At 35.6% G+C, this 26,816-nt stretch overlaps 1 protein-coding gene across 1 annotated transcript in view; it reads left to right on the top strand.

Moving 5' to 3' along the window:
- Positions 1-8,242: 8,242 nt before the first annotated feature.
- The window catches only part of LOC149161815 (putative E3 ubiquitin-protein ligase BAH1-like), a 43,789-nt gene continuing 25,215 nt past the window's right edge, over positions 8,243-26,816 (top strand). Inside the window, exons 1-3 of the mRNA XM_089435009.1 lie at positions 8,243-8,483; positions 8,618-8,862; positions 8,968-9,048. Coding sequence (XP_089291135.1) covers positions 8,243-8,483; positions 8,618-8,862; positions 8,968-9,048 — 567 coding nt within the window. The remainder of the gene's footprint in view (positions 8,484-8,617; positions 8,863-8,967; positions 9,049-26,816) is intronic.

Genomic DNA, 26,816 nt, shown 5'->3' on the forward strand with positions numbered 1-26,816 from the left:
GAAGGCTACAACCTTCTCTCATTCTCCAGATTCTACTGGAAGGAAGCTACAATCCCCTAGCTCTTGTACTAGCCAATATGTTTACTAGTACGTAGGCGCTGACCTACAAAAGGCTACAACCTTCTCTCTTCCTCCAGGGACCACGTTTGATAAATTTTCAAACTGGATACTCCTAGAACACAACACCATAATCTGAAGGCCACGTTTCATCCAATTTTCATACTGGACCCATCAACAACATTTTAAGCTCAAAATCAATCACCACTGCAATACAACTATCAGATACATCTGCATCAACCAATTACTGAAACTCAATCAATCACTGACAACCTCTGAACCTCTATCACAACTGAATCAACCATTCATTCATACTTTAATCAACTTCAACAAATCAATTGGAGCAGAGAGATCATTGTATCCAGTACACAGATTTGTACCCAAAACACTGCATCATTATTCAAAACCAACTGTAACCTCAAAACCATGCATCAGAGTGTATACGCAAGTTGGAAGAGCCAAACCAGCGTGTATACACAACTTCATCAAGGTGAACCAGCATATATATCTGCAAGTACTCACTTATAACTTTGCTACACTTACTGACTTTAGACATACCCAGATCATCACATATAAAGGATAATACATGTGTTAGCAACTAGATCTAGCCCATCAGATCACACAATGAAAAGTCATTATGATCCTGATTCATTACTAGATCTCATCCATCCTTACTGAAGCAAATCACTATCAATCAATCTGAACACTGTTACTAGAATGAAATCACTAGAACATAAAGCAAAAACCCAAAACTCTGTATCAACAACTAGAACCAATTGTAACTTCAAACATCATAGTTCATAAGGTATACACTACTTCGATGTGTCTAACCTGCGTGTATACACGCTTTTACCAAAGTCAACTAGCGTATACATCTGTAAATATTCATTCATAATTTTGTAGCTATTCCAGACTTCATTTATACCCAGATCATAATATTTATAGAAAACACATGCATCAGTATACATATCTAGAATAAACATGATCAAACCATATAAATATAATTCATTCCAAGCCTTAAGATCCCGATCCATCATTAGATCTTGTCCTCCATCAATCGTTAAGGCTCCTCCTTGGTTCAGATCAAGCAGAGCATAATAAACCCATAACTTGCATACGGGATCTTACACTTCATCAAAAAATCAATGCTTGCTCATCTTGGCCTAATGATCTTCTCCTCCTTATATAGTTTTAGGCCTTTCTCAATACCATGGACCAAAACCACTTAGGACCAATACCTTGGATCAAATACCTAGGGTCAATACCTTAGACAAAATACTTTGGACCAATACCATGGATCAAAATACCATGGACCAAATACTTCAGACCGAAACTTAGTTTTCCAAGGTATACACGCTTTTAATTCTGTGAAAGTGCGTGTGTACGTATACACAACTTGTATACAGTGAACCTGCATGTATATGCAGCTTGGTCAATGGTGAACCTGTGTATACCTTTCTTTCATCATTCTGTGAAGACTTATCTGTAATTCTGTGCTGTTAACCTGCTATACTGTGATCTGTCATCTGAGTGAGTTGCCTTCTGAAATGATTCCTTGAAGCTGCCTTACATTTCATCACATCTATAAATACTATTGCCATGCATTCTGTCACATCTGATATCTCTTCTGTGGATTCATCTAGTTACCATGTACAAGTGAGTTGTTCTGCTACAAGTGGGTTGCCATCAAGTACAACAAATGCATCATAATGCCAACACTCATATTCCTTGATCACGGCCCATAAGAGGTCATGAATTCTAAGAGGTTCTCATCATATGGGAGAACAATGCTTTGGAAGGGATACATAGCAAGGAATCCATTAGAGAAATATGGTTCCAATGCCCCCAGTACATAATTCACAACATCACAAAATTGATCGTCAGTTGATGTAGGCATGGAACGAGTTGCCACATAATTGACCCATGACGGGGAAGATACCATTGGGACAAAAGGACCATTTAGGGAAGATGGTTGACTAGAAGCCATATTTCGACCATGAAATGAAAGTTGGTTAATGGTGAAATTCTACCTTCATGTAGGAAACACATCACTCGAAAGAGTGTTGAAACAATAGCTCCCATGTCATAAATATAGTCACGCCCAAGAAGTAAATTGTAATCTAAAAGGCCTAGGACTACCGTCACATTGAGATAAACAATTTTTCCTCCCAAAGTAATAGGCAACTAAGGAAGAATCCCTAATGGTTGACTGGTTCCTCTGTTAAAAGCCAATAGATTCTAGGTAACAGGCACAAGTGGCGGCGAAACAAGCACTTGCCAAGCAGTGGAGGAAACGATACTCACAGATGCAACTTCATCTTTCATAGTGCTAGATACAATCATATTATAAACCTGTACTATGATCTGGAAAGGCACATAAGAAGGAATACGGCATCCTGTTAGTCGATTCCAATCAAAGGAAGTGACTAGAATACTTGGGGGGGGGGGTATCGTAAGAATAGGAGAATTACCTCCTTGAGTTACAAGAACGGGAGGATTTTCCTCCTATATTGATGGAACAGGAGGGTTTCCTCCAAGCTCATTAGAATATGAAGAAACTAAAAGAACTTGAGTGGTATCATACTCACTCTCTATGGGAAAGGTACGATTCACTGAAGGTGAAATCAAGTCAACTATTTCCTCTACCTGTGATTGGTTGGGTATAGACTCATGGGATTCACATTCAGAGAGAGTGGGTTTGAACCAATGGTTGATTTGGGTCAGTCACTTCATCAACTAGTGAAGGATTAAGGGAAAGTCTCCTATAACCAGATGGAAGTCACTACGAAGAAGCATGATGGTTATCCAACACTTTTTGGGCCTCATCTAGATAGGGACAAAGGTGAATGGGATGATTCCCTTCACATAACCTACATGGAAACTTAACTTTACCCTTCTTTCCATGAACTTTACTACCACTAGTTGATGGTGTGTCACCAACATGACCTCCAGAGGTTGATGACACAGGATGATGTGAACAAGAATACCATTCTTCTAAGATCTGAGGAATACCAGAACAATTTTGAAGAAGATGGTATCCCATACAAAGTTTGCAAGGATATCGAAGTTTGTAAGTCTTATCAAACGATTTCTCATCAGAAGTTGAATTCGGAGCAATGGTTTCTTGGTTGCCCCCCTGCTGAATTTTCTTCTTCTTCTTATCCACCTAGTTACTAGTGTCAATACTTTCACCAGGCGAAGAGGAAGAAGGGGAGGAAGAAACAACCAACGAAGAAGGTAAAGGGTCAACTTTAGGATCAACTAGAGGTTGATTTTGTCCAGGTGGAGGAGTACTTGATTGCAGAGAAATCATGACATTTTGAACCAAGGAGGTTGAAAACAACCATACTAGCAAGCCAATGGTAAATCCCAGAAGGGATAATGTAGCCATATATGGAGCACCAATATTTCCGAAAGGAGGAAAAGGACTACGATTCCCATCAAAAGGAATTCCTTGATCGGTCAACTCCAGAGTTGTTTCCATATGTCTCAACCTAAGATCAACTAAGGAGTGATGTGGAGGATGTTATCCATGGACAATTAATTTTATTTTAACCAAAATAACATAACAAAATGAAAGAGGGATAATCTAGGCAAAAGGATTGCCAAGTAACTGTGAACTACAATATACTGCCTCAGAGGACCAAGGACTTAACATACGTGCAAGAAATCTCCCTGAATGCTATTTTCAGTGTATCATAGTATACAAGGTGGTCGACTCAGGTACCTATGGATGGATAGAAACCTAATGTAGTCCTCCCAAATATACTCTAAAGTATGTGGAGACCCAATCTGTGTTAGCGTTGTCTAATGCGAAACCGCATAGTGAGAGCATTCCTTTATACTTTTTGTACTATAATAGCACCCTATATACCCGAAGGTACGTGGAAGAGCTACAATATACTTACATATGTGGAATGAGGTATGACAGTAAGAATATATCGCAGATCATTAGCGACAACTGCTGTGTTTAACGATGCCAGAACACGTCTCTAGCCTAAACCTCTAAATGTTATGCGTTAAGTTACAATGCTTCATTAGGTTAATTGAGCTAACTTTTAAGTCGATCTTCTTAAGAATTTTCCTTTGAAGGTTCACCACGTGATGTATGTTTGTAATTCCTAGAATGCAACTAACATGAGAAACATTCTTTCACACAATTAACAATGAAAATCATAGCTAGTAAGGGATAGAGCAATCATATCTTTGACAAAGAGCAAGGAGCACACCTAATGCAATTTCCCTAGCTATTCCTATCAAGCATTCACAAACTACAATATGCACAATGCAAGTTTTTCTTTTCAGTCCCTTTAGTGTTTAGATGAAAAAAAAGGAACTAGATGCATAAACGATCAATCAATGCTTTTCACAAGAAACAAAGACTTTACGACAATTCCTTTTTCAAAGAAATGAAGACTTTACGACACTTCCTTTTCAAAAAAGATTAATCGACTATAAGCTAACTTTAACAATGAATTGATAATGATAAAGAAATCACTTAAGAAACACTAAACAAGTTTAAGAGAAGATCTTTGGCGAAAATCACAAGATAAATCATTTGTTGACGCGTTTCGAACCAACCAGTGTGATTCATCGTCAGGACAAGTTGAAGAAACAGATCCAGCTTAGCATGTTAAATAGTCTGAGCAGAGACTCCAACGGCTAAATAGACCAACGACTAATTTTGACCTACGGACCCAGGTCAAATTACTATTCATTAATTTAATAATATTATTATTTTAATATTAATACCAAAAAATATTTAAAAAAAATTAATTAATTAATATATCTATATCTATCTATCTATATATATATATATATATATATATATATATATATATATATATATATTAGAGTTATAATATTAGGTTATTAATAAAAGTTAGGATTAAAATAAATAAAATACTATTAGTGGTTAGTTTAAGAAGATAATTCACTTATTTATTTAAATTATTCACTAATTAATGTTTATATATATATATATATATATATATATATTTCAATTAAAATCATACAGTTAAGGTTAAAAATATCAATAAAATAATTTAAATGGTTAGTTAGAAAAGGTAATTTATTTAATTTAATTAAAATATTTGTTATTATATATTAATAATATAAGTAATTGTTTGTTTAATTAAGTTATTTATTAAATATAATTAATATTATATTAGCAAAATAGTCTTGATATTAATATATTATTAATATTAGTAGTCAAAATATTATTATTAATTTAATATTATTAATGTTAATATTAATATTAATATTAATATTAATATTATTATTATTATTATTATTATTATTATTTATGGAAATAAGTTAAATTAGGTAAGATATATAGATAAATAAAATACTTTTAAGGGTTAGTTAAAAAGAAAAAAACAAAAAAAAAAAAAAAAAAAACAAACTTTAATATAATTTATTTATTTAAATTATTTATTAATAATTATATATATCTATATCTATATCTATATCTATATCTATATCTATATCTATATATATATATATATATATATATATAAGTAATAATCTTCGGTTATTTAGATAAAAGTTAGGTAAAAGACAGTTGAAAAAAATAATAAATTAATTAATTAACAAATAAATTAACTAATTAATTAACTAATTAATTAAAAAAATAATAAAAATAAAAATAAAAATAAAAAATAAAAATAAAAATAAAAAATAGAAAATAAAATAAATAAAATAAATAATAATAATAATAATAAATACATGTAAATATAGGGTATATAAATCAATAAATAAATAAAATAGAGAGAACGACAAAAAAGGGGAGGGACAGGAAAAAGACCAAAAGCAACCACAGAGCAAAACGGATCAACCCCAGGAGGAAGGAAGGCTCCAGGGGGAACACAGAAAACTAAGACGACAGGGCAGGGATCCAACAACTACTGATTTTCCAGCCGTCATCTCTATTGAGATTGTTAGGCCTTCTTTCAATCTCAATAGCTTCCCTGAATTTACGATGATGGAAATGAGCAATCTTAGCAACAACCTTGGCCTCCTCAATACAAACCTAATGCTTGGTCTTTTCCACATGCTTTGCTAACGCTGAAGACTTGGTTCTCCCATGTCTTAGGTCAGCTGCATGTTCGCTTATCCTCTGATGGATGGAGCGTCCTGTTTCCCCGATATAGGGGGTTCCACAAGAACAAGGGATCAAGTAGACACCCTTCATGTCCATAGGGTCAACAGGATCTTTCACCGATCGGAGGGACTTACGAATGGTGTTGAGGGGCCTAAAGGTAGAGGGAATATCATACCTCTTAAGGATCTGAGCAATTTTGTCTGTGGTTCCTTGAACATAGGGAAGATGGACTCCTAGTCGGTGCTCCTTCGGTTCTTTATTAATCATCGCATTTTTAGAGGCTTTAAGGAAAGCCTTCTGACCTAGACGCCTACTGTAACCATTCTCCACAAAGACATTAAGGAGATGGGATCTCTCCTTATCAAAGCTCTTATTATCAGAAATCCTCAGAGCACGAGGAGAGAATAACAAATATTTTAATTAAATTAATTAAATTACCTTTTCTAACTAACCATTTAAATTATTTTATTGATATTTTTAACCTTAACTGTATGATTTTAATTGAAATATATATATATATATATTTTTATATATATATATTTTATATTAACATTAATTAGTGAATAATTTAAATAAATAAGTGAATTATCTTCTTAAACTAACCACTAATAGTATTTTATTTATTTTGAATCCTAACTTTTATTAATAACCTAATATTATAACTCATATCTATATATATCTATATATATATATATATATATATATATATATATATATATATATTAAAGTTTGTTTTTTTTCCTTTTTTGTTTTTTTTTGTTTTTTTCTTTTTAACTAACCCTTAAAAGTATTTTATTTATCTATATATCTTACCTAATTTAACTTATTTCCATAAATAATAATAATAATAATAATAGTAATAATAATATTAATATTAATATTAATATTAATATTAATATTAATATTAACATTAATAATATTAAATTAATAATAATATTTTGACTACTAATATTAATAATTAGGCCGATAGGCCTTCCTATGCATCAACAATCGTCAACACTTTTACCCTACGCCGTTAGATCAAGGGAAACACTTTCAACCATTGATTTGAAGTGTAACTGCTTTTTCTAAATATCTGTTGAGTTGCCTTCTTAGCATGGCAAGATATTTTTACTGCTTTTCCCTTTCTTTTATGTCACTCTTGATAATATTTTTACTGCTTTTTCTCCTCTTTAGGTCACATCTGTGAAATTATCGTCATTCTCATACTTTCTAGCGACCTTCTGACTGGATTTTTCCGGTCTTTGCTCCTCACGAGAATCTTTAAAGGAAACTCAATAATCTTTAGAGGAAAACTCAATAATATTTCAACATCTATTGCTCTGTGCTTTGAATTTCTGAAAATTTAGTTTGATTCGTTTTGTAGATTCACGATCCGTTGAAGGCTTAAGGTGATGCGTGTTTTTCCTCTGTAATACGAAATTGTCGATATCTTCCCTGCGTTTGGCTTTTGACCGTTTAAATATATGAATGTCATATTTTCTTTCTATTGAAAGCTTTCCAGCGGGGTACGCGGGCACCAATGCTTCTGGAAATTTATTACAAGGATTTAACGCGTTTCCATGTTAAGCCTATGTTGGGTAGAGAGAAAGTTGTTTCATTTGAGTTTCCAAGGATTGAAAACATTCCAAGTCCCTGATGAAGTATTGAATGTAGCTATGTGGAATTTTGCAATTTAGGCGTTATCTTTAAGATCTCAAAATTCCATAGTGGGTCATATGTATATTTTAGTTCTGGCGTTATCTTTAAGATCTCAGAGTTCCATAGCTGCTCATATTTCAGGAACATTTACATTTTCTTTATAAATGACTCTGCGATGCTTTCAATATCTTCTGCTGTGAGATCTATTGCATCTTTTACTGCCTGAAAAAGTCCACAATATTTTCATGCGACTTTTCTTGTTTTTACAAGTCCCATATATAATTTCCTGCCTGCAGAGCATCGTCCTTACCGATCTTAACGCAGAAGATAAGTATCAGCTTCGTATGTAGTAAGGCCTTAGACAATTATTTGTAATTGCAGGATTGCTATGCGATTTCTTCTTTTTGAGTGTGTTTTACTATTTCTTTAAAGGTATTGATCATGAAGTTTGGGGAGAGGTTTTCCGAGTATCTACACGGAGAGGACGAGCATTTTCTGGACAAATGTACAAACATCGAATACAAACGGTTGAAAAAGGCTCTGAAAAAGTGCCGGGTTGGATACTTGCATGACGGGACCACATCTGAGTCTGAAGGACGGCTCTCCAGTTCACAAACAGCCAAAAGCATTTCCAAATCATCTGATCCATCCAACCATACATGTTCTCCGAAAACTTGTCCAGGTGTTTAATTCTTATTGTTACCTTCCTCTTTTAGTTTGTTATGCAATATCTAATAGCCAGAAACCTACCGAATTGGCTCGCTGATTCGCTTTAAGCGTGTCTAACTTTGCTTTTTCGGACATGTCTTCTTGCAGTCTGTGACAAAATTTTCTTTTACGAGCCTACAAAAGAAGTATCGGCTATAGTGGGTTGCTTCAGTTCTCGTGCGAGACGTTTGTTACATCTACATGTTGCATCTGGTTTTCAAAGGTATCTATGGCGTATTAAACATTTCTTTGCTGATGATCATGAGGCAATGATTCGAGAAGGCCGGGACTTAGTCAGCTATGTGGCCATGAATGCCATTGCGATTCGAAAGATTCTGAAAAAGTATGACAAAGTAAGTTCAGGGGAAACTGTGTCGTTCATACTACAAATGTTTGTTTTTTATTTCATTCAAAAAGATTTTATATGTTTATGCTTGTTTTTTATTTCATTCAAAAAGATTTTATATGTTTACGCTGATAGGCTCTCCTATGAATCAACAATCGTCTATACTTTTACCTTGTTCTGTTCAATCAATCAGGTGAGACACTTTCCACTGTTGATTTGAAGTGTGACTGCTTTTTCCAAATATCCGTTGAGTTGTTCTTTTCACCTCAGATTTTTGTTGTGCTTTTTAAACTGCTTTTTCCCATTCTTTTATGTCACTCTTGAAGATATTTTTACTGCTTTTTCCCATCCTTTTATGTCACTCTTAGCCTCAGAGTTAATTGTTTACGTGTTGTTGTTGCTATTCTTCTTCCCTGGCTTTTAGCAAGCGCTGTTCTTCTTCCCTAGCTTTTGGCAAGCACTGATTAGTATTAAATTATATACCCCATACACCAATTAAAACTACATGCAGCCAACTCTTTAGCTGTATCTCCACAGACTTAATCTCCAAACCCCCAAAGCCGTGGTGCATCTTGAAGTAATAGCTCTTTCTGATGCGGTGCCGACGTAACAATCCCTTGAGCATTCTAAAACACAAAAATGTTCCTCAGAAGTCTCTCCAGGTAACTTTGAGTTTCCTGAGTGTAGCTTTGAAATATTTACTTAAGCATTCTATTGCAAATTAACAAAGTTCAGTCGCTATCTGTTACAGGCTAACTTCTAAGCTTCCTTTCATTTGTTTAGAAGCTTCCATCACCAATATACTCTAATTGTCACAGGTATGAGTCTTTATTAATACAATTAATACTTCGACAGGTTTACGCAGTCATGAAAACAGAGCTAATTCATGACAATTATGGCGATAATTCTAGCATTTAGCACACTCATACATGGGTGATGCCATTGGTATAATATTTTCCACTTGAACTCCGTATGGTTGAAAAAGTTTAATGATGTTAACACAGACTATGCTCAGTAAAACTCTTTTTTACTACGTCATGTGTTATAATATATTTCTGTTTGTGTAAAATAGGTTTCTCAACCCTATTTTCTACCTACGTTCTTATATTTACATATATATTTCATCAATGGTTTTGTTCGCGATATGCCTTCTGTCGTTCTCCTTTAATATTGATAATATTGCCTATTGGTGTTCTACTCATTTGTTCGATAAAACTTAATTTTGTGAAAGAATATTCTCAACATTTCTGGAATTACAATTTTTTTGACATTAATTTTAATATTATATATATAAAAACTTTAATTGTGTGAAGAATATTTTCAATATTTCTAGAATTATAATTTTTTTGGCATTACTTTGATAGATATATATATCAAAATTTTCAAGAATTTATAATACTTTATTAGCTGATCTGAATAGTGTCCAATGTGTTGTTCCTCCTTTCAAGCGTGCATGTTCATGTTTAGATGGTCATCTTCAGTGATGGTTGTCTTCAGGCGAGCGTGCGTGTTCATGTTTAAATGGTCGTCTTCAAGCATGGTTGTCTTCAGGCGAGCGTGAGATCACAATCAAGAAGTCATCCATGGGGAAGAAGTGCTTCTTTTATTCTTGCTACATGTAATGTTAGCAACGATTTGGTATTTTCTTATTTTTGTTTTTGCCTTCCTGCCTCTTAATTTGGCATTGACCATGGTTTTTTAACGCCTCTATAGACATGGTCTTCGGAATGGCTATGGTCATTTAATTTCCAACTTCTAAGTTCTCCCTTTGACATTTAAGGTTTGTAATGTCATATTTAGCATGGTTTCTAATATTATATTTTGACTTTCTAATCGCAATATACAATTATGGTTTTCAATGTAGTATCATTCTATATATGTATATTATTCTTTATAAAATATAATAATAATATCATGGTTTCTAATGGAATTAATTTTTTAATAGCAATATATCAACATGTTTTCTAATATTATGTTTTGACTTTCTAAATGCAATATACAATTATGGTTTTCAATGAAGTATATTGGTAAGGGATAGTCATGGTGGTTATTGCCTTGGTCACTAGCAAGCTTCGTATATGCTTGGCCATCTATAGAGGTTTCTTGATTTTGGGTAATTAACTTAACCTCTTGATTATGGGTAATTAACTTACTCTAAGATGAAATAAGACATTCAATGTGTTCCTTGTAATATAGATATAAACAAAACATCTAAAGAAAAGTAATTGCACAATGATCCAGTCCAAGAAAATAAAATTTTCCACAAACCAATTAACTCTTCTAAAAAAATTCAACAATTCCAATTTAATAATCCTATCGGCCTCTCTTTGTACCTTTTGGGACAATTGCTAGTATATTAATATCAAGACTATTTTGCTAATATAATATTAATTATATTTAATAAATAACTTAATTAAACAAAAATTTACTTATATTATTAATATATAATAACAAATATTTTAATTAAATTAAATAAATTACCTTTTCTAACTAACCATTTAAATTATTTTATTGATATTTTTAACCTTAACTGTATGATTTTAATTGAAATATATATATATATATATATATATATTGTATATTAACATTAATTAGTGAATAATTTAAATAAATAAGTGAATTATCTTCTTAAACTAACCACTAATAGTATTTTATTTATTTTGAATCCTAACTTTTATTAATAACCTATTAATAAAAATATTTTTTGGTATTAATATTAAAATAATAATAATATTAAATTAATGAATAGTAATTTGACCTGGGTCCGTAGGTCAAAATTAGCCGTTGGTCTATTTAGCCGTTGGAGTCTTTGCTCAGACTATTTAACATGCTAAGCTGGATCTGTTTCTTCAACTTGTCCTGATGATGAACCACACTAGTTGGTTCGAAACGCGTCGACAAATGATTTATCTTGTGATTTTCGCCGAAGATCTTCTCTTAAACTTGATATGGATCACAGAAGCCTCAATTCAACAAACACTAAACAATCAAGGCCAAAGTAGGGCTAGGAGAAGAAATACAAATTTATTTCAGAACCATTTAAAACATTGATCTTTTAGCAAACAAAATCAGAAGCAACTTTGGAAAAATCAAACCAAAGGTGGGTTTTTTAGCCTAAGAGGGATCAGTGCAGGCTAGAGTGGGAGACAGTGCACTGCAATGCAATGTTTCTAAGCTAAGGTTGCTCTGCAGCACACCGTGTCTAGATGAACACTGCACTGGTGCTAGAGAGTCAAATCAAGAGACATATAATCAAACTTTTTGACCAAAAACACTTCAAAATGACTGAGATAAGATCAATGAAATCAAGCAAAGTCTACTAGGATGTAATATGAGGAGGGTAAACTACCAGTAATGATAGTCGTTCCCTAGTATGGTCGCTAATTCGTTATATGGAATTTTCATCTACAGATAAACACATTTTCCCTAAGTGGGTAGCTACACTTAGAACAACAGAAAGAAAGTAGTTCAAACTTTTCTTATAGTAGATAGATGAGATGAAGGAACTCACTTATACTCTTTCGCTTCCATGATTCCCTTTGAATTTCTCCCATCGCTCCCACTTGAACTGAATCCGCTCAATTGGTACATGTGTCAACAGAAACATAAACAACAACGATCAAAGCATACATGATCTATCTACTATAAATCAATGGAATTGAAAACATTGATACACATAATCATCATGGATATGAACAAGAATATGAGAAAAGGAATAAATAACTTTATTAATGTGTAAGGAAGGGTTTCACCTAATACAATTCGATCCTGTGCCACTCATCTAGCTTCACCCTTGTCACACCAAAATCACACCAATATAGAAGCATAACATTACTTGATATGAACTCAAGTCTCAAACCAACAATATTTCCTTACAATCTTTAGATTCTAGCCCCCTTGATCACTATGATGAGTGCTCAATTTATAGGGAAATGGAGGTGGTTTTGTCATAAATGAGGGTATTGAATGGCCTTCCAAAATTGGAGTTAGTTTCCATGGAGCAAGGGATGAGATGGCAGGAGGTTAATTGATCCTTAGCCTATCCAAATTTGAGCTCATAGGAGGATATAAGAGATGGGATCCTTCTATAATGATCTAGAATCAAGTAATATACCCATAACCCTATGAAAATTTAGCTCATTCTCGCTCAGCGTAGGTCAAAGAGGGCATAAGTGCATTGCAGTGTAGGCATAAATGGGCCTAGCTACATTGCAGCACAATTACCCCTGACTAAGGTTGCGCTGGTGTCCCAAGGAGGAATTTCAGCAAGGCTTCAAGCCAAGAAACTATCATGGATGGAAACATTCAATTTGATGACTTGTATAGGGCATGTAACAACTGAATTAGGGTTTGATGAGCCCTAATTGTACTGATATGAATGTCGAGAGTGATGTGCCCAAATAGACCTATAACAAGGAGTTGGCTCGAAAGTGGTAAGTATGGAAGCTTTGACTCCTATGCCTATGACACCGAGGTCACCTAGGACAAAGGCTACGCCTACCAGAGAAACCCAAATAGCCAAATCGAAGAAGGAAAATCATAAAAATCCAATGCTAGTGCATGAATCACCAAGAAAACATTCTAAAGCACAAGAAAAACAAAAGAAAGAGAAGCAGCCAGAGAAAGTCATGGACCTAGAGGCAGAAGAAGGCCAGGGTATAAAAGACATTGATGCTGAAGGATTTAAAACTATAATGAAGCTAACTGAGTATATCCCTCCACGAAAGGGAAAGGCGAAGGTCCCAAGGGACCCAGAATCTATGTAGTTCATCATTTCCATGCCCCTACTACCAGAGAAAGTCCATTTTTAAGGTCCACCGCTCGCGTAGATCCCACTATTGAAAATGGAGGTTTGGGACCTCACAAATCATGCTAGGTTTCCACACTTAGCAACATATAAGTACATGAGGCATGTCGACGATGCAGAGTCAGGTGTTACCACATTAGAAATGGAGGAATGGGTCTGCGGTGTGGAGAACTCGAGGTTACTCAATCTGTTGTGGATGCCCCATTATCACGGCACCCCCATTAACACAATCTATGTGTGCCAACTTCTCACATTGGTGCACGATGGGTATATATGGCTGGGAGGGCCTATACCCATTACAAAAATGTTAATTCACAGAATTACCCACCTACCATTGATGGGCACCAGTATTGTAGCAAGGATGCTGCAACTCCTATGGCTACCAACTTTACTTCATCAACCCGGGGTTTGTACAAACTTGGAGGTGACAATTTTGTATACACAAGTAGATGTAATGGGTCGACTCTTTGTCACTACTGAGCTGGGGTGGTAGACCACTAGGTCTTCTCAAACCAGCCTTCTATTGATTTAGAAGAAGTTTTCTTATCAATTTAGAGAGGATAACATTACCCTAATTGAGAGAATTGAAATGCTACTTACCGTAGTAATGAAATATTGAAATAGATGCCTACAAAACACATAACTCAAAACACAGAACTCAAACCAAAGCTTTATGATGGTTGGATTTCCTCAATAAGCATGGCAAGTTGTCGTTGTAAAATGATAACTGGAATTGTGAACTTAGTGGCCTTTGGCAATCATGGGTGGATATGGTTAGGCTAAGGCTGATGATATGAGGTCTTCTTGAAATGTAGAAACTCATGCAAAATATACATCATTGTTGACATTTATCCATAAATCATTTCAAAACAAGAAGGGCTTACAAGAATATAAGAAAACAGAATTTGCATAATCTATTTGCCAAGTTCATGCATGGGAATGCTTAAAACCTATTATGAAAGCAATATGAAATCTAATCCAAAACTTAAGATATTAGAAATGACAACTGCAACCTATCTTCTCAAACTAAAATATGATGACCTAATTAGCAGAAAACCTTAAATTTCATAAGAAATTAGAATTCTGTCTTTTTGGGTTGAATGGGAGTTGTTCCTCAAGCCATGGTTCCTAAAGGGAGGAATGAGGTAATATCCACCTGTTATCAGCCTTTTTTGAATATTTTCTTATATCTAAGATGCTACTGCTAAAGCTATTCACAAATGGAAGCAAACTAATAAAATCTACCAATACTTGCAATATAACGACACCAAAATAAATTTAACAACTAATATATGAGATAACCTAAGAATACAGGTACAATAAGATGAACCTATGTTGCTAGGGTTGGGCCCTAACCCAAGAGCTTCAGCTCTCTAAGTCAACTCAGTGTTGGATCAAGTGAATGCTGTTCATTTTCATTAACATATCAAAAAATACATAACAGTGTTTGGTCATAATCCTTCAACTCGAAAGCTACTTAGCTATCTTGCATAAAATATTCGAATCCTAATGAGGCTCTAGGCCTCTTTATACAACTAAAGTTTCCAACAACTTCCTTAAATATAGGGAGGCTTGGCTCCCAATATTCAGATTAATTGGTTCTTAACTATCACTGGCTTGGCTGTCAATGATCCTCATGACTCGACTGCCTGCAACTCTGAGTTGGTGTGATTTGATTGAGGGATCTTCAAGTGAATGAGGAGTTAATGAGGGAGATCCCATCCCTATAATCTCTCCTTCTTGTATCATTCAAGTTCCTACACCCTAATTAGCCACATTTTGCTCCCAAAACCTGAAATCAATGCACATTAGACCACTAGACATCACATCTTACTTTTACTCATCTCATTAAGAAAAATATAATTAAAGCATGTAAAGAATTATGAGAAGAGTTGATTTTAGTAAGCTTGGAGGTGTATTAAGTTCCATATATTTTACCCAATGATGAGACTCATCATCACCCCCTACTAAAAGTGTTGCTCATCCTCTGAGTAGCTCAATCTATTTCCATGTCCTTCAGTACTCTGGTGGTTTCCCTGACATTCCATGCTTGTGTTGTTGTCTCTTCCTCCTGTGAATAAAACCCTCCATTCTTCTTTATTTCCTCCCACTGCTTTCTTTCTTCTTCTTTTCTTCCTTCCAACATTCCTAAAAGCAATGGTGGACTAAGCTTTAAGCCAATCCATTTGACTTTGAGTCTTTGTAATTCTTGCTTATACATTGGGGTTCTATTTAGTGCCTCCCTCGTTCTGTCAGGAGAATGATATTCTCTGATTTTTAGGCTATAAGGTAAGGTGTTCCATCTCCTTTGGAAAGCTTGCTGGCTGTCATCTCCTAACACTCTTAGCATGTTCTCAAAATGTGTGACTTCTTGTTCCTTCACAACAAGGTATCTTGGTTCAAGTTTGGGATCATTTGCAATGAGGTTGTGAGTGTTGATGATAGCGATTGGGTTAGACTATTTTTCTCTGATCACAAGGGGTTCTGCTTCTTCTTTTGCAAATAACTTTTTCATTTATGTAGCTCTTGCTTCCTAATGATTCATCCAAGATTCCAAGGCCATTAATTGCAGGTCCCCTAGCTTTGATTTCGGTCCCACACATTTAAATTTGTCAAAGCTAAATTGTGTAGGTAGAACTTATATATCTTTGCTTTATCCTCCAAGGTTCTTTGATCACATAGGTGAATGAATTGTCTGTAGTATTAGAAAGGCATAGTTCCTCTTTGTGCTAGAGTCTTTTATGGGGTCAAATGTCAAGCAAACAAGACTGGATCAAGTTCTAAAAATAGTGGTTATGGGGCAAGATAGTTAAGTTACTTCAGATCTCAAGGACTTGATGGTGAAGTGGTTTTCAATCGGATCTAGGGAGCAATTAAGAGTTCCTAAGGTTGGATTATGAATAAAGTGAAAGAGGTCAACCGAGATGGGAGATCAATTAAGAATTCTCAAATTTGGATATAAGAGGAAAACATAGAAATGATCAACTGTTCAAAATAGAGTGTACTTAAAAAAATTCTGAGATCAATTTCCAATTAATTCATTCAAATTTAGATAATATTTAAGTTTGTGAAATACATGATAAAATAACAAAATTTGACAAAGAAAATACTTCACTGCAATAGCTCAACACATGAATCCTGTAATGAAATCTCTTTATTACTTGCTCCAGTCTGCTGACTTGAAAAGTTGATACAATAACCCTTAGGTTTATGATCAAAATAACTCTACAAATGTATAGCAATCCACCCTCAATACTTCGAATTATGAAGTATTTATACAAAAATAATTTACAAAATATCCCAAACTGTCTTGGGAATTAATCTAGAAGAAATAAATATCTTCATGCAAGAAGATAAAGACAAATATTGAACTGTTGTTTGTTGTCCCTATTTATTAGGTTGTGTTGTCTTTAATCTTTGATATTTTTCCTTTTAATCTCTTCTTTTTTATTTGGTCTTCATGCTGGATGTTCTATTCACTCTGACCTTTCAACTGATACACTTTCATTTCGCTGGCCTGTCATTATCCTTTTACTGTGCTTTTCAATCTTACTGTACATTTTTACATTTTGACTATGTATTTCTACAATAAGTCATTTAATTTCTCCCATGTTGCAGCATCTAGTAATTGGATATTTATCATCTTCTTTTAAATCTCATCTGCCTCCATGTACTTGTTGAAAGTAGACTTATTCACAAAAACAGTGTTTTACCTCATGCTGGAGGTAAAACAAATTCTCAAAAGTTTGGTATAGGACCTTGCCAGTTGGCATCCCCTTCATGGATGAAGTGTTCACTTGATCTCTGGCCACTTCTCTTATCTTTCTGTTGTAGTCCTCCTGTGGCATTAACTTATCATTTATTACCAAAGGATTTGGTAAACCCTTTTGCCTCAAAACTTCGAATTTAACCATGAACCTATCTATATCCAGTTGCATGGTTTGGCACTTATCTTCAAGGTTTAGCATTAAATTCCTCTTGGTGAGGACCCTTTTTACTTCCAGTATTGTACCTATTCTGTCAGGTATCTCTAATTCCTGCAATTCATACTTATTTTTGGAGTTGAGGAAGTGAATGATCCTTGCAGCTTCCTCTGGCATGTCTCCCAATTCTTCTTTTACTCTCTATATGGCTTCTGTAGCCTCCTTTACTAAGTCAATTTGTTCAAAAATCACTTGGATGGATGGCCAAATATCATTGATAGAGTCAATGATATTGACCCACAATTGTTCCTTAGCTTGTCCAAGGGGTTCCTTCAAAGTTAATTCCTTCTCCAAGTTTTTTATTCTTTCGTTCATTCTGGTGTATTTCTGCACTTCTTCCTTGTGCATAATACGGGCAAGCTTGTAGTCAATGTCTAGATTGGTCACCTTTTCCTTGAGCTTGTTCATTTCAGTGGTTTGAATGGACATGTCTTCCATTGCTTTGACCAACTTACTTGCATCATCACCTGTTGACCATGTCGTTGATGTAGACGTTGTAGAAGTTGGAAGTGTTGTAGCCATAGGAGCTGTAGGAGCTAATGATGCTGCCAAAGTGGAAGGTACTACAGTAGCAGCTGTTAGGATAACAATGGTAGGGTCAGTATCAAGACTAGCTTGTTTTAACCGTATCAAGTTGTCTATCTCCTTTTCCATTTTCTTCAGCTGATCATTCAATTGTAGCACTAGGTCCATCATCTCCTCATGATTTATTTGGCTCTCCAGGACCTCTTTTATTTGTGGGTGTTTTGAATGAGGCAACTTTAGTTACTTTTTCAGAGCTGCAATGTCCTCATTCTTCCTCTTTATCAACTTTTCAGCAGCTTTGATGTCATTTGAATCATGGCCCAGCTCAATTACCAAGTACTCCAATGACTTGATCCTGTTGTCTTTGGCCTGTGAGGAGGCCTTTTCTAGTTTATATTGGGCTGTAATGTTATCCAAGGAGCTTTGCAGCTTATGTGCAGCCATGGCCTTCCCTGTCAGGGTGGAGTAGATCATCTCTCCAGCCTGTTTTTGAAATTCTATCTGGTCAATGGGATGAACATCCTTGGCCAACACCTCAAAGTTGGTTTTTCTGTAATCAACTGATGTCTTTGGCTGTTGGACAGTTGGCTGCATGAAGGACACCTGCATTTTTCCTGCTTTGATGTCAAAAGCTGACATCAACCTGCTCTGATTAGCTGGTGTGTGCTTGAAGTATTGGGCATATGTTTCAGCCTTCAACTTCTCATTTCTTAATTTGATCTCTTTATACCTGTCTTTGATATCTTTTTCCTTATCTGCTGGCCTGGTGAAAGAAGAAACCTCAACACTAAGCTATCTCTCAATCAGTTGAGTGTTAGATGTTGATGGTTGTTGTGTTTCTCCTGAAGCAGTTGTGCCTTTGCTTCTTTCCACCATTGTATCAGTGTCAGTGATTTCCACTGATTCAATGGTTTCTTCCTGTTCAGTCACAGGGTTCAGCTTAGGCCTTTTTCTGAGCTCAAAATGCTCATCTGTGGTTTCCATGGCAGAACTAGAACCCTCCTCCCTGTTTCTTTTTGGGTTCCTCTCCTCATTTTCTGTGTTCTGTGAAACAGGAGGAATATTCATGGGTTCCCCTAGTTCTGGAACCTGCAGGAAAGAACTTTCATCAATTTGTTTTTCTCCATCAAACAATGTATTTTCTACATCCACTACTATGTTATCCATGTCAATTAATGTGTTTTCCAGCCATTCTGATTGGTTGGAAAACCTCTCAATATCAGGTCTAGGATGGTGGTTGAAAGGTCCCAATTTGACCTTGATTCTCAACTTATTTATGCACTATTGTGGCCAGCAACAACCCCCCTTCTTATTTAGTGTTATTCCTAATACTAAATAAGTGGGGACCCTTAGTTAAAAATTAAAAAATCAATTAGTGCTTAAATTTCCTTTCCTAATAAAACTTACCATCATAAACTTAGGAAGACCCCCTTGAAAATCTAAAAATCTAAGTTCTATGATAAGGTAAGACAAAATCTTTCCTTAGGAAATATCGCATCGCAAAAGGATAACAGGATACCTCCTTACAAGTCGAATTCTATCATTGTGAGATCGTGATACACGATAATAAACAAATATCGGATCGCATACATCAAGCACAACTTACATTGAAACATCTTAAATTGCCGATATGCGATGACGCATATCGCAAATCGCATTTCGCAGAAAACATATTAACAAAGATTGTCATATATCGCGTTCCTACGATCTGCGATATTGCGATATTGCGATTTCGCAATACAACGACAATGCAATGTTGCGATTCTGCGATGTTATGACTCTGCAATGTTGCGATCTGCGATATTGCAAAGAAATCGCAAAATCGCTTCATCGCAGATATTTCGGGATCGTGATTCAAAAAAAGTATTTTCCATAAACTGAGACCTGGTTATGCACTTTAATGCTAATAAATGAGTTAGTTTCCAGTTATTAATGGAATATGGTTTCGTGCTTATCGAAAAATAATTTCACGTAAGGTGGTATATTTTATGCATCTTCAGCATTTAAAACTTTCCCATCACCCTTCCTTATCATTATTCTCACTTCACTTGTAAACTACAGGAACGAAGAACAGAGAACGATACAAAGTAGTACGTAGGATATTATGGGAAAGAAAATCAAAGCTCCGAGCTCTGAAGAGAAAGAAATGGCACCCTTGTATACAGACACAGCCTGTAATAGATATGTTGGTATTGCTACGTGGGAAGGCATGTATAATGTACTTGAAGAGGAGAATCCCACAGTAATGGAAGTTACTACTACTGCGGGCTCACATAGTTCTTCTGAGGCATCCATCACAGAGCTAGCTTGTTCATTCTTGCACCAGATAGCAGCAAGGCCCAAAATTCTCCCATACATGGACATGGTTAAGTGGATACTGGACAGCGTTGATATCGGAAATAGACAGTTTAAGACTTAGGGTCAAGAGCTTACGGAATCATTATTTTCACAAAATTTGAACTTTATATCCGCTAAAAGGAAAAAGCACAAAAGGTGAAAAATGCATCAAGGAAGCCCGGATCAAGAAATGGAGGTAGTTTCCGATGCGCGATTAGCGCCTAGCGCTAATTGCACATCGCTGAGAAAAATTTCTTGAAAAGGAAAGATTATAATTGCTCAGTCACCTGCAAGCCCCGAAAATTGCAAGAAAGCAACGATAGAGACAGACTGGAAACAGAAAGCTCAAGAAAAGGCAGAAGCAATTCAAGGGTTAACCAAGTTGAACTAGGATTATTACTGGGCATACTTGGTAAAGCCACATAGCCAATGGATGACTCTCAAGTGTATCACCAATTCAGCCGAAAAGATGGCACCATCTCTTGCCAATTCTATTTTCTTAGCTCAAATAAAATCGGAAGTCAGCCAACCGACTCTTCTTAAACAAATGCTGAATGCGTGCGATTTCAAGGAGCAGATACAAAAGTAGTTTTAATTTTAAATTCAATTTTAGTTTTAATTTTGTTTTATTTTGCTTGAAATGATGACGGTCATTTAAACCGCATCCTACATTTTTGTAATAAGTTATTTTTAGGTTTAATTAGTAGTATTTAAACCCTTCTCATGCATTTAGAGAAGGGTCCTGAAATTTATCAAAAACTTATCCCCAGAACATGCACTTTTGTACCCCCTGAGGAGGTTTTGATGAATGAATGGAACAGGATTTATTGATATTTGCATTTGATATCTACTACTGATGTTGTACTTTTGTACTCTTAGTGGATGTTAGATCAAGAAGAGATAAATCATTATCGCTTGAAGCTCATGAGTAGGACTAGTTACAAATGGTACTTCTATCTCTTAACTATTTATGCCTTTGTGTTAAAGTGATATTCATGTTCAGTTGTTTATATATTGATGTATGAATGCCTGAGTTATCATTTGGCACTTTTGTACTGTGACAGCTATTTATTTATGCTTAATGTATGAATAGCTTATTATGTGATATGTTTTTTACAACTATTTTGTCTAACTTTTTATACGAAGTGGTTCATCTTTATTAAATTCTTTTCTCATAACAGTTGAATGATCTTTATTACCAGTTGTTATTTGAAATCATTTTAGATCGCATAATGGAAAGATTACACCCCGGGTTAGTGTAGACTTAGATATTTCTGCTTATTAGAATACAATTTCTATATTATTAGATTAGAGTTAGAGTAAAAGTATTCCATTTAGAAATTGTTAGAAAGAGAAATATCAATCCTTCACACACACACACATAAATTGGGAAATTGGTCCCATATCCCCAGTCAGATCCACTATACCAAACGGAAAAGGAGCTGCTAACTAAGGTTCGGACCGGGTGGGTATCCCCCTTGTTGTAGACCCGATTTTTGGGGCTTCAACATGACCCCATGAGGGTCATACTACCACATGAAATTGTTTCTGAACTTCATTTCCTGTAACATCTTGTCTACCTCAGGTCCAACTTCTTTGTTATTACAAATGAAGGGGCCCAATTGATTTTTCATTTTAAATTGGATTTTCTTCCTAGCTGCCAGGAAGTTGACTTCATCAGAATTGATGATCTGCCTAAAATATTCCAGTGCAAATATCCTCATAGGGAGGTATTTGGGTGGTTTATAAGGGGAAATTTGGCATCCATAAACTCTAATTGCTATGTGGTTTTGGTACAAATACCAGTCTCCCACCTTGTTGTTCTTGGCCAACTATAACAACCTCTTGATCTTTTGGTTGATTCTAGGCTGAGGGCTACTGGTCAACATGTTCATGACTGGATGGAAAAATGAACCAATGAAGTCTTTATGGGTGAATGTAGTGGAGTATTTCTGGATCAAAGGTGTCCAGTAGATAACTGACCTTTGATTTCCCTTGGTATCCAATTTCTGGATGTTGATATGGAATTTATTTGATTGATAATATAAAAACATATGAAATAACATAGAGGAGTACTTGAAGACTCTCTCAGTTGGCAATCTGGTAAATTGTTCATGCATCCTATCTGCAATGAACTGAGCATAATTGTATATCATAGCAGGAGGCTTTCCTGGGCTAAAAATGGAAAGACTAGGACAACCTCATCCACATGCTCAGTTGAGGTATATCCTAGGATGCAAGAGAGCATGGTAATAATCTGTCTGCCTCTTTCTGAAAAATGGTGGCAACATAAGGGGGACTATCTGTGGGAGTATGGTGGTCTTATACGATGAAAGTCTGGAATATGTAGGCTATTTTGGCTATGTCTAACTTGACATATAAGTCTAGCAAGTCACAAATAGACAGTGGGGTCTCATTAGGGCTGGGTTGAACCTGCAACATTTTGGTTGATGGATTCTGTAGTGATAGTGAATAACACTTGCTAGTTAGGGGTGAAAACAGCTCTTTGGCTAGGGATATAATGGGCATGACAAAAATGGATAATGTCTGGGAAAGGGTGTACTTCTAGAAACAAATATTTGGGTAAATTAGATTCCCAAAGGTGGATGTCATCGTTTTGGTTTAGGAACTTGTCCTTACTACAGCAGTGGAGCTTTAGAAGGTAAGCTAGTGAAGCAGTATCCTTTATTTGAAAATCTTTGTCTGCTAATGCCAAGTGGTCGATATCCAGGTGAGGGGTTGACAGGGATCTCACGTCCAGAGAGGTTTGGGAAGCCATGACCGAGTTTATGGATATGAATTAGGCTTGTAGTGGTTGTATAAGTGAGGTTTGGAAGCCCTGAAACAGTGGGTTGGTAGTTACATTCTGTAAAAGAAGGGTTTGGGGTATACAGGTAAATTACTCTTCAATTTAGGCAAATATATTAATTAATATTTCAATTGGACTGTACATTTTCAAATTAAAGGGTCATTCTAGTTTTTCCAAGAATACCTGGAATTTGGTGGTATGGCTTGCAAACTGAGTTCAATGGTGAATGCAGAGGGTACGATGGCTTCAACTGTGAACTGGTTGCTCGAATTGGGTGTCCGGAGCTTCTTTGGGTGGTAGACGGTGGTCAATTTGGTCACAGAGATTCAGGGTGTCACAGAATGGCTTGAGCAGCAGTTACAATGAAAACGAGCGAAAAGAGTGAAATGGGGCTTCTTCAGCCTTTTAAAGGGTAACGGTCACATTTTGGTGTGGAAAATATAAATGAACAGTGGGCAGTTTTTGGCCTGGGTGGGGAGGCGGTTTTCTGGGCCATTGCATTGCTTTTAGAGGGCAGGGGGTATTTTTCGCGAGCACGCGATCTAGCCTGGGGCTGCCACGTAGCAGAATAGTGCCCAGGCAAAACCGCGAATCTCATGTGCTCTTGGGCTGCTATATATCAGACGATGAACGTGTGCGATATGGATGCGCATCGTTAGATCTGGGGGTAGGAGATCGGACGACTGTCATGTGGTTAAGAAGCATGGAGAGAATCGAGACAAGGATTTGCAGGGCCAGGCGTTTAATTACAAATAATTGTAATTAATTAGTATATAAGGTCAGGATTAATTATAAGCAATGGGTTTAATAAAGTGGGACCAAAGGTTATGTGGCGGGGTTTTTTAACCGCACCAAGGGTTGGTGGGTTAAAAGGGTTTGTCGGGGAAATATGAAGTGGGGAGTTAATTAAATAATGCGGGGGTGGGATAAAAACTTAGGATAAGGGGGTTTTATGGGTTTTTGAAGGGAAATAGGGAAATTAATAAGGGGGGAAGGTAATATTTGCAATGGGGATTGGTTTCACACTAGGGAAAAGGGGTTTTGGGTAGGGGAATGATTTTTGAAGGGTAATTACTAGGGAAATGTGTGAAACCAAGGGGTAAGGGTCAAAATGAGGGGGAAAAAGGGTATTTTATAAGAAATTATGGGATAATGGGTAAATTAGCAAGTAAGTATGTAAGGGTGAAATAAAATGATGGGAAATTAGTCAAACATACTTGTGAATATCTTTTCACTCTCATAAATGCTCCTGCACATGAAACATAGGTTTAAGCTTGAAAAATGTGCTTTTGATTTAGCAACCTTGTGCATTTGCAACCTTTCTTCTTCCTACCCTTTATTTATCCTGACATTTTTCTTCACTTTATTGGGTGCTTTTGAGCTTGTTGACCCTTTATTTCCTTTTCTTTTGATAAGAAAACTATCTAATTATAACCTTATAACTTCCAATGGCTCAGATTAAGTTGATGAGCACATTTTTATTTCTCTACCTAACTATTGATTTGCCAAGGTTAAACAGTTTGGCTAGATCTTTATTCTCCATCTATAAACATGAAATTTAAAGCATGAATGAGTCAAGATTAATCTATTTGACCATCATGGATTGTGGCATTTATGACAAGCTGCACACAACCTTATTTTGCATAGTAAAGTAAAAAAGTAGTGGCACTTGAATTTGCACACTTTCATGATCTGTTTTATTTCTGTTTGGGGTTCATATTTTTCACTTTTTTGATCTTTTCTCTTTCTTTTTGTCCTTTGATTATTCTTTTAGGACATGACCTCTTTACATTTTTTAATTTCTAATATGGAAAGCATTTTGCAGAAAGCAAAAGTATGTACAATATTACAAGACTAACCATAGCCAATTCAAAATTATGAATCCTATTATTATAGGACCCTAACATACACTATCATAATTTTACACCACCCCCAAGGATCCTCCCACAATAGAAGCAATTACTACAGCTGAGTAAGGATGCCAAAGTGGGATATTGGTATTTGTTTGAGGATTTTACTGAGATCAAGTTGTATGGATTTGATGAGAAACCCTATATATTTCCAATCTTTATGCCCATGAGGGTTTTCTCTTTGGAATTTATCAGATAAATATTATATGTGGACCAAGTTCATTTCCTTCCTAGGCATAAAGGATACATGTTCAAGTTAGGAAATATTGTGGGTCCATTCATTGTAAATTCTAGACAAACTCTAACTTATGTTGAAGACAAGATTAAGGAGTTCCATTTTGAGTTGGGAGAGAGATGGAAATATGATCCTCATCATATTGTTTCTGATAGGAGAAAGAGTGTCAACTCAACCCCATATACCCATGAAAGCAGGCCTGAAATAGAGTGGAAGGAAAATCAAGAGGCCTAGCCCATCAATTCAAAATTGGAGATTGAGAACCCCGACAACCAAAGAGAAAATTTAAAAAAGGAATACTCCTGAAGAAATGGATATAGATGTGGAGGTACAAACATCAAAGAAGTCTAGGATATAGCCTAAGGATGAGGAGGAAATACAAGTGAAATTAACAGGAAGTACCTCTGATCAACCAAGTTTTCACATGATCATAGAAAACCCAGAGTAAATTGTATCATCTAGCTCCACAAACCTAAAAGTGCCTACAGTGGAAGGGAGTTCTTTTGTTCTAGATGCAACATTAAAATATTATCACAAAATTGAAGAAAACAGTCAAAGAGAAAAGGTAGTGATGATGGCTCAGCTAACCAAACATGTATCATCTTCTTCTTAGACCAGATTGCTTTCAACAATGGACCTGGAGAAGAACCAACTCAATCTTTCCTTATTGCATCCTACTGCTCAATTACTCCCCACAGGGGTTGAGTTTAAAATTGTGGACTTATCCCTCAACATTATAGATGTCCCTCTGCATGACAATATTAATTTACATAGGCATACTGGTGAGATGATATATCATGATCTAAGCAAGGCCTCATTATCAATCAAAAAAGCAAAGAAACTTCTAGAAAATGCCTCTAATAGAATTAAGCAAGAAAAGGCACATTCTAGGGCCCTGTATGTACAAAAATGAGGGTTTCAAAGAGTTGATCATCAAACTGGGTGTTAACCCAGAGGACAGAGAGGCAATTAAATCCCTAATACAAGGAACAAAGGTTGAAGTCCAGTCGTTAAAACAGAAGCTAAAGATGACTACAATAGAGCCTGTGCACATTGTTGAAGTAGCTTATGTGGAGAAAGAAAAGGAATAAATAACCCTTCAACTGATTGATAGGAACAAAGAGGTAGCATCCTTGAAGGAGAAGGTTCAAGACCTAGAATGCACTATTAGAGATCATGTTTGCACAATTGTAGTTCCTATCGAATCAGATGATCCTTCAGAAAAGATGACAAATGTGATGATTGAGCTTAACATTTTTTAGGTAGAAATGAAAAAACTTCAAGATCAAATCACCTTACTTGAAGTATATATGGCTACTAAGGAAAAACAATTAAAATAATCCAAATTAGAGGCA

This window comes from Pinus tabuliformis, chromosome 5_2 (assembly GCF_031772625.1).
Source record: "Pinus tabuliformis cultivar Carrire ecotype Pingquan chromosome 5_2, CPIR1, whole genome shotgun sequence".
NCBI lineage: Eukaryota > Viridiplantae > Streptophyta > Pinopsida > Pinales > Pinaceae > Pinus > Pinus tabuliformis.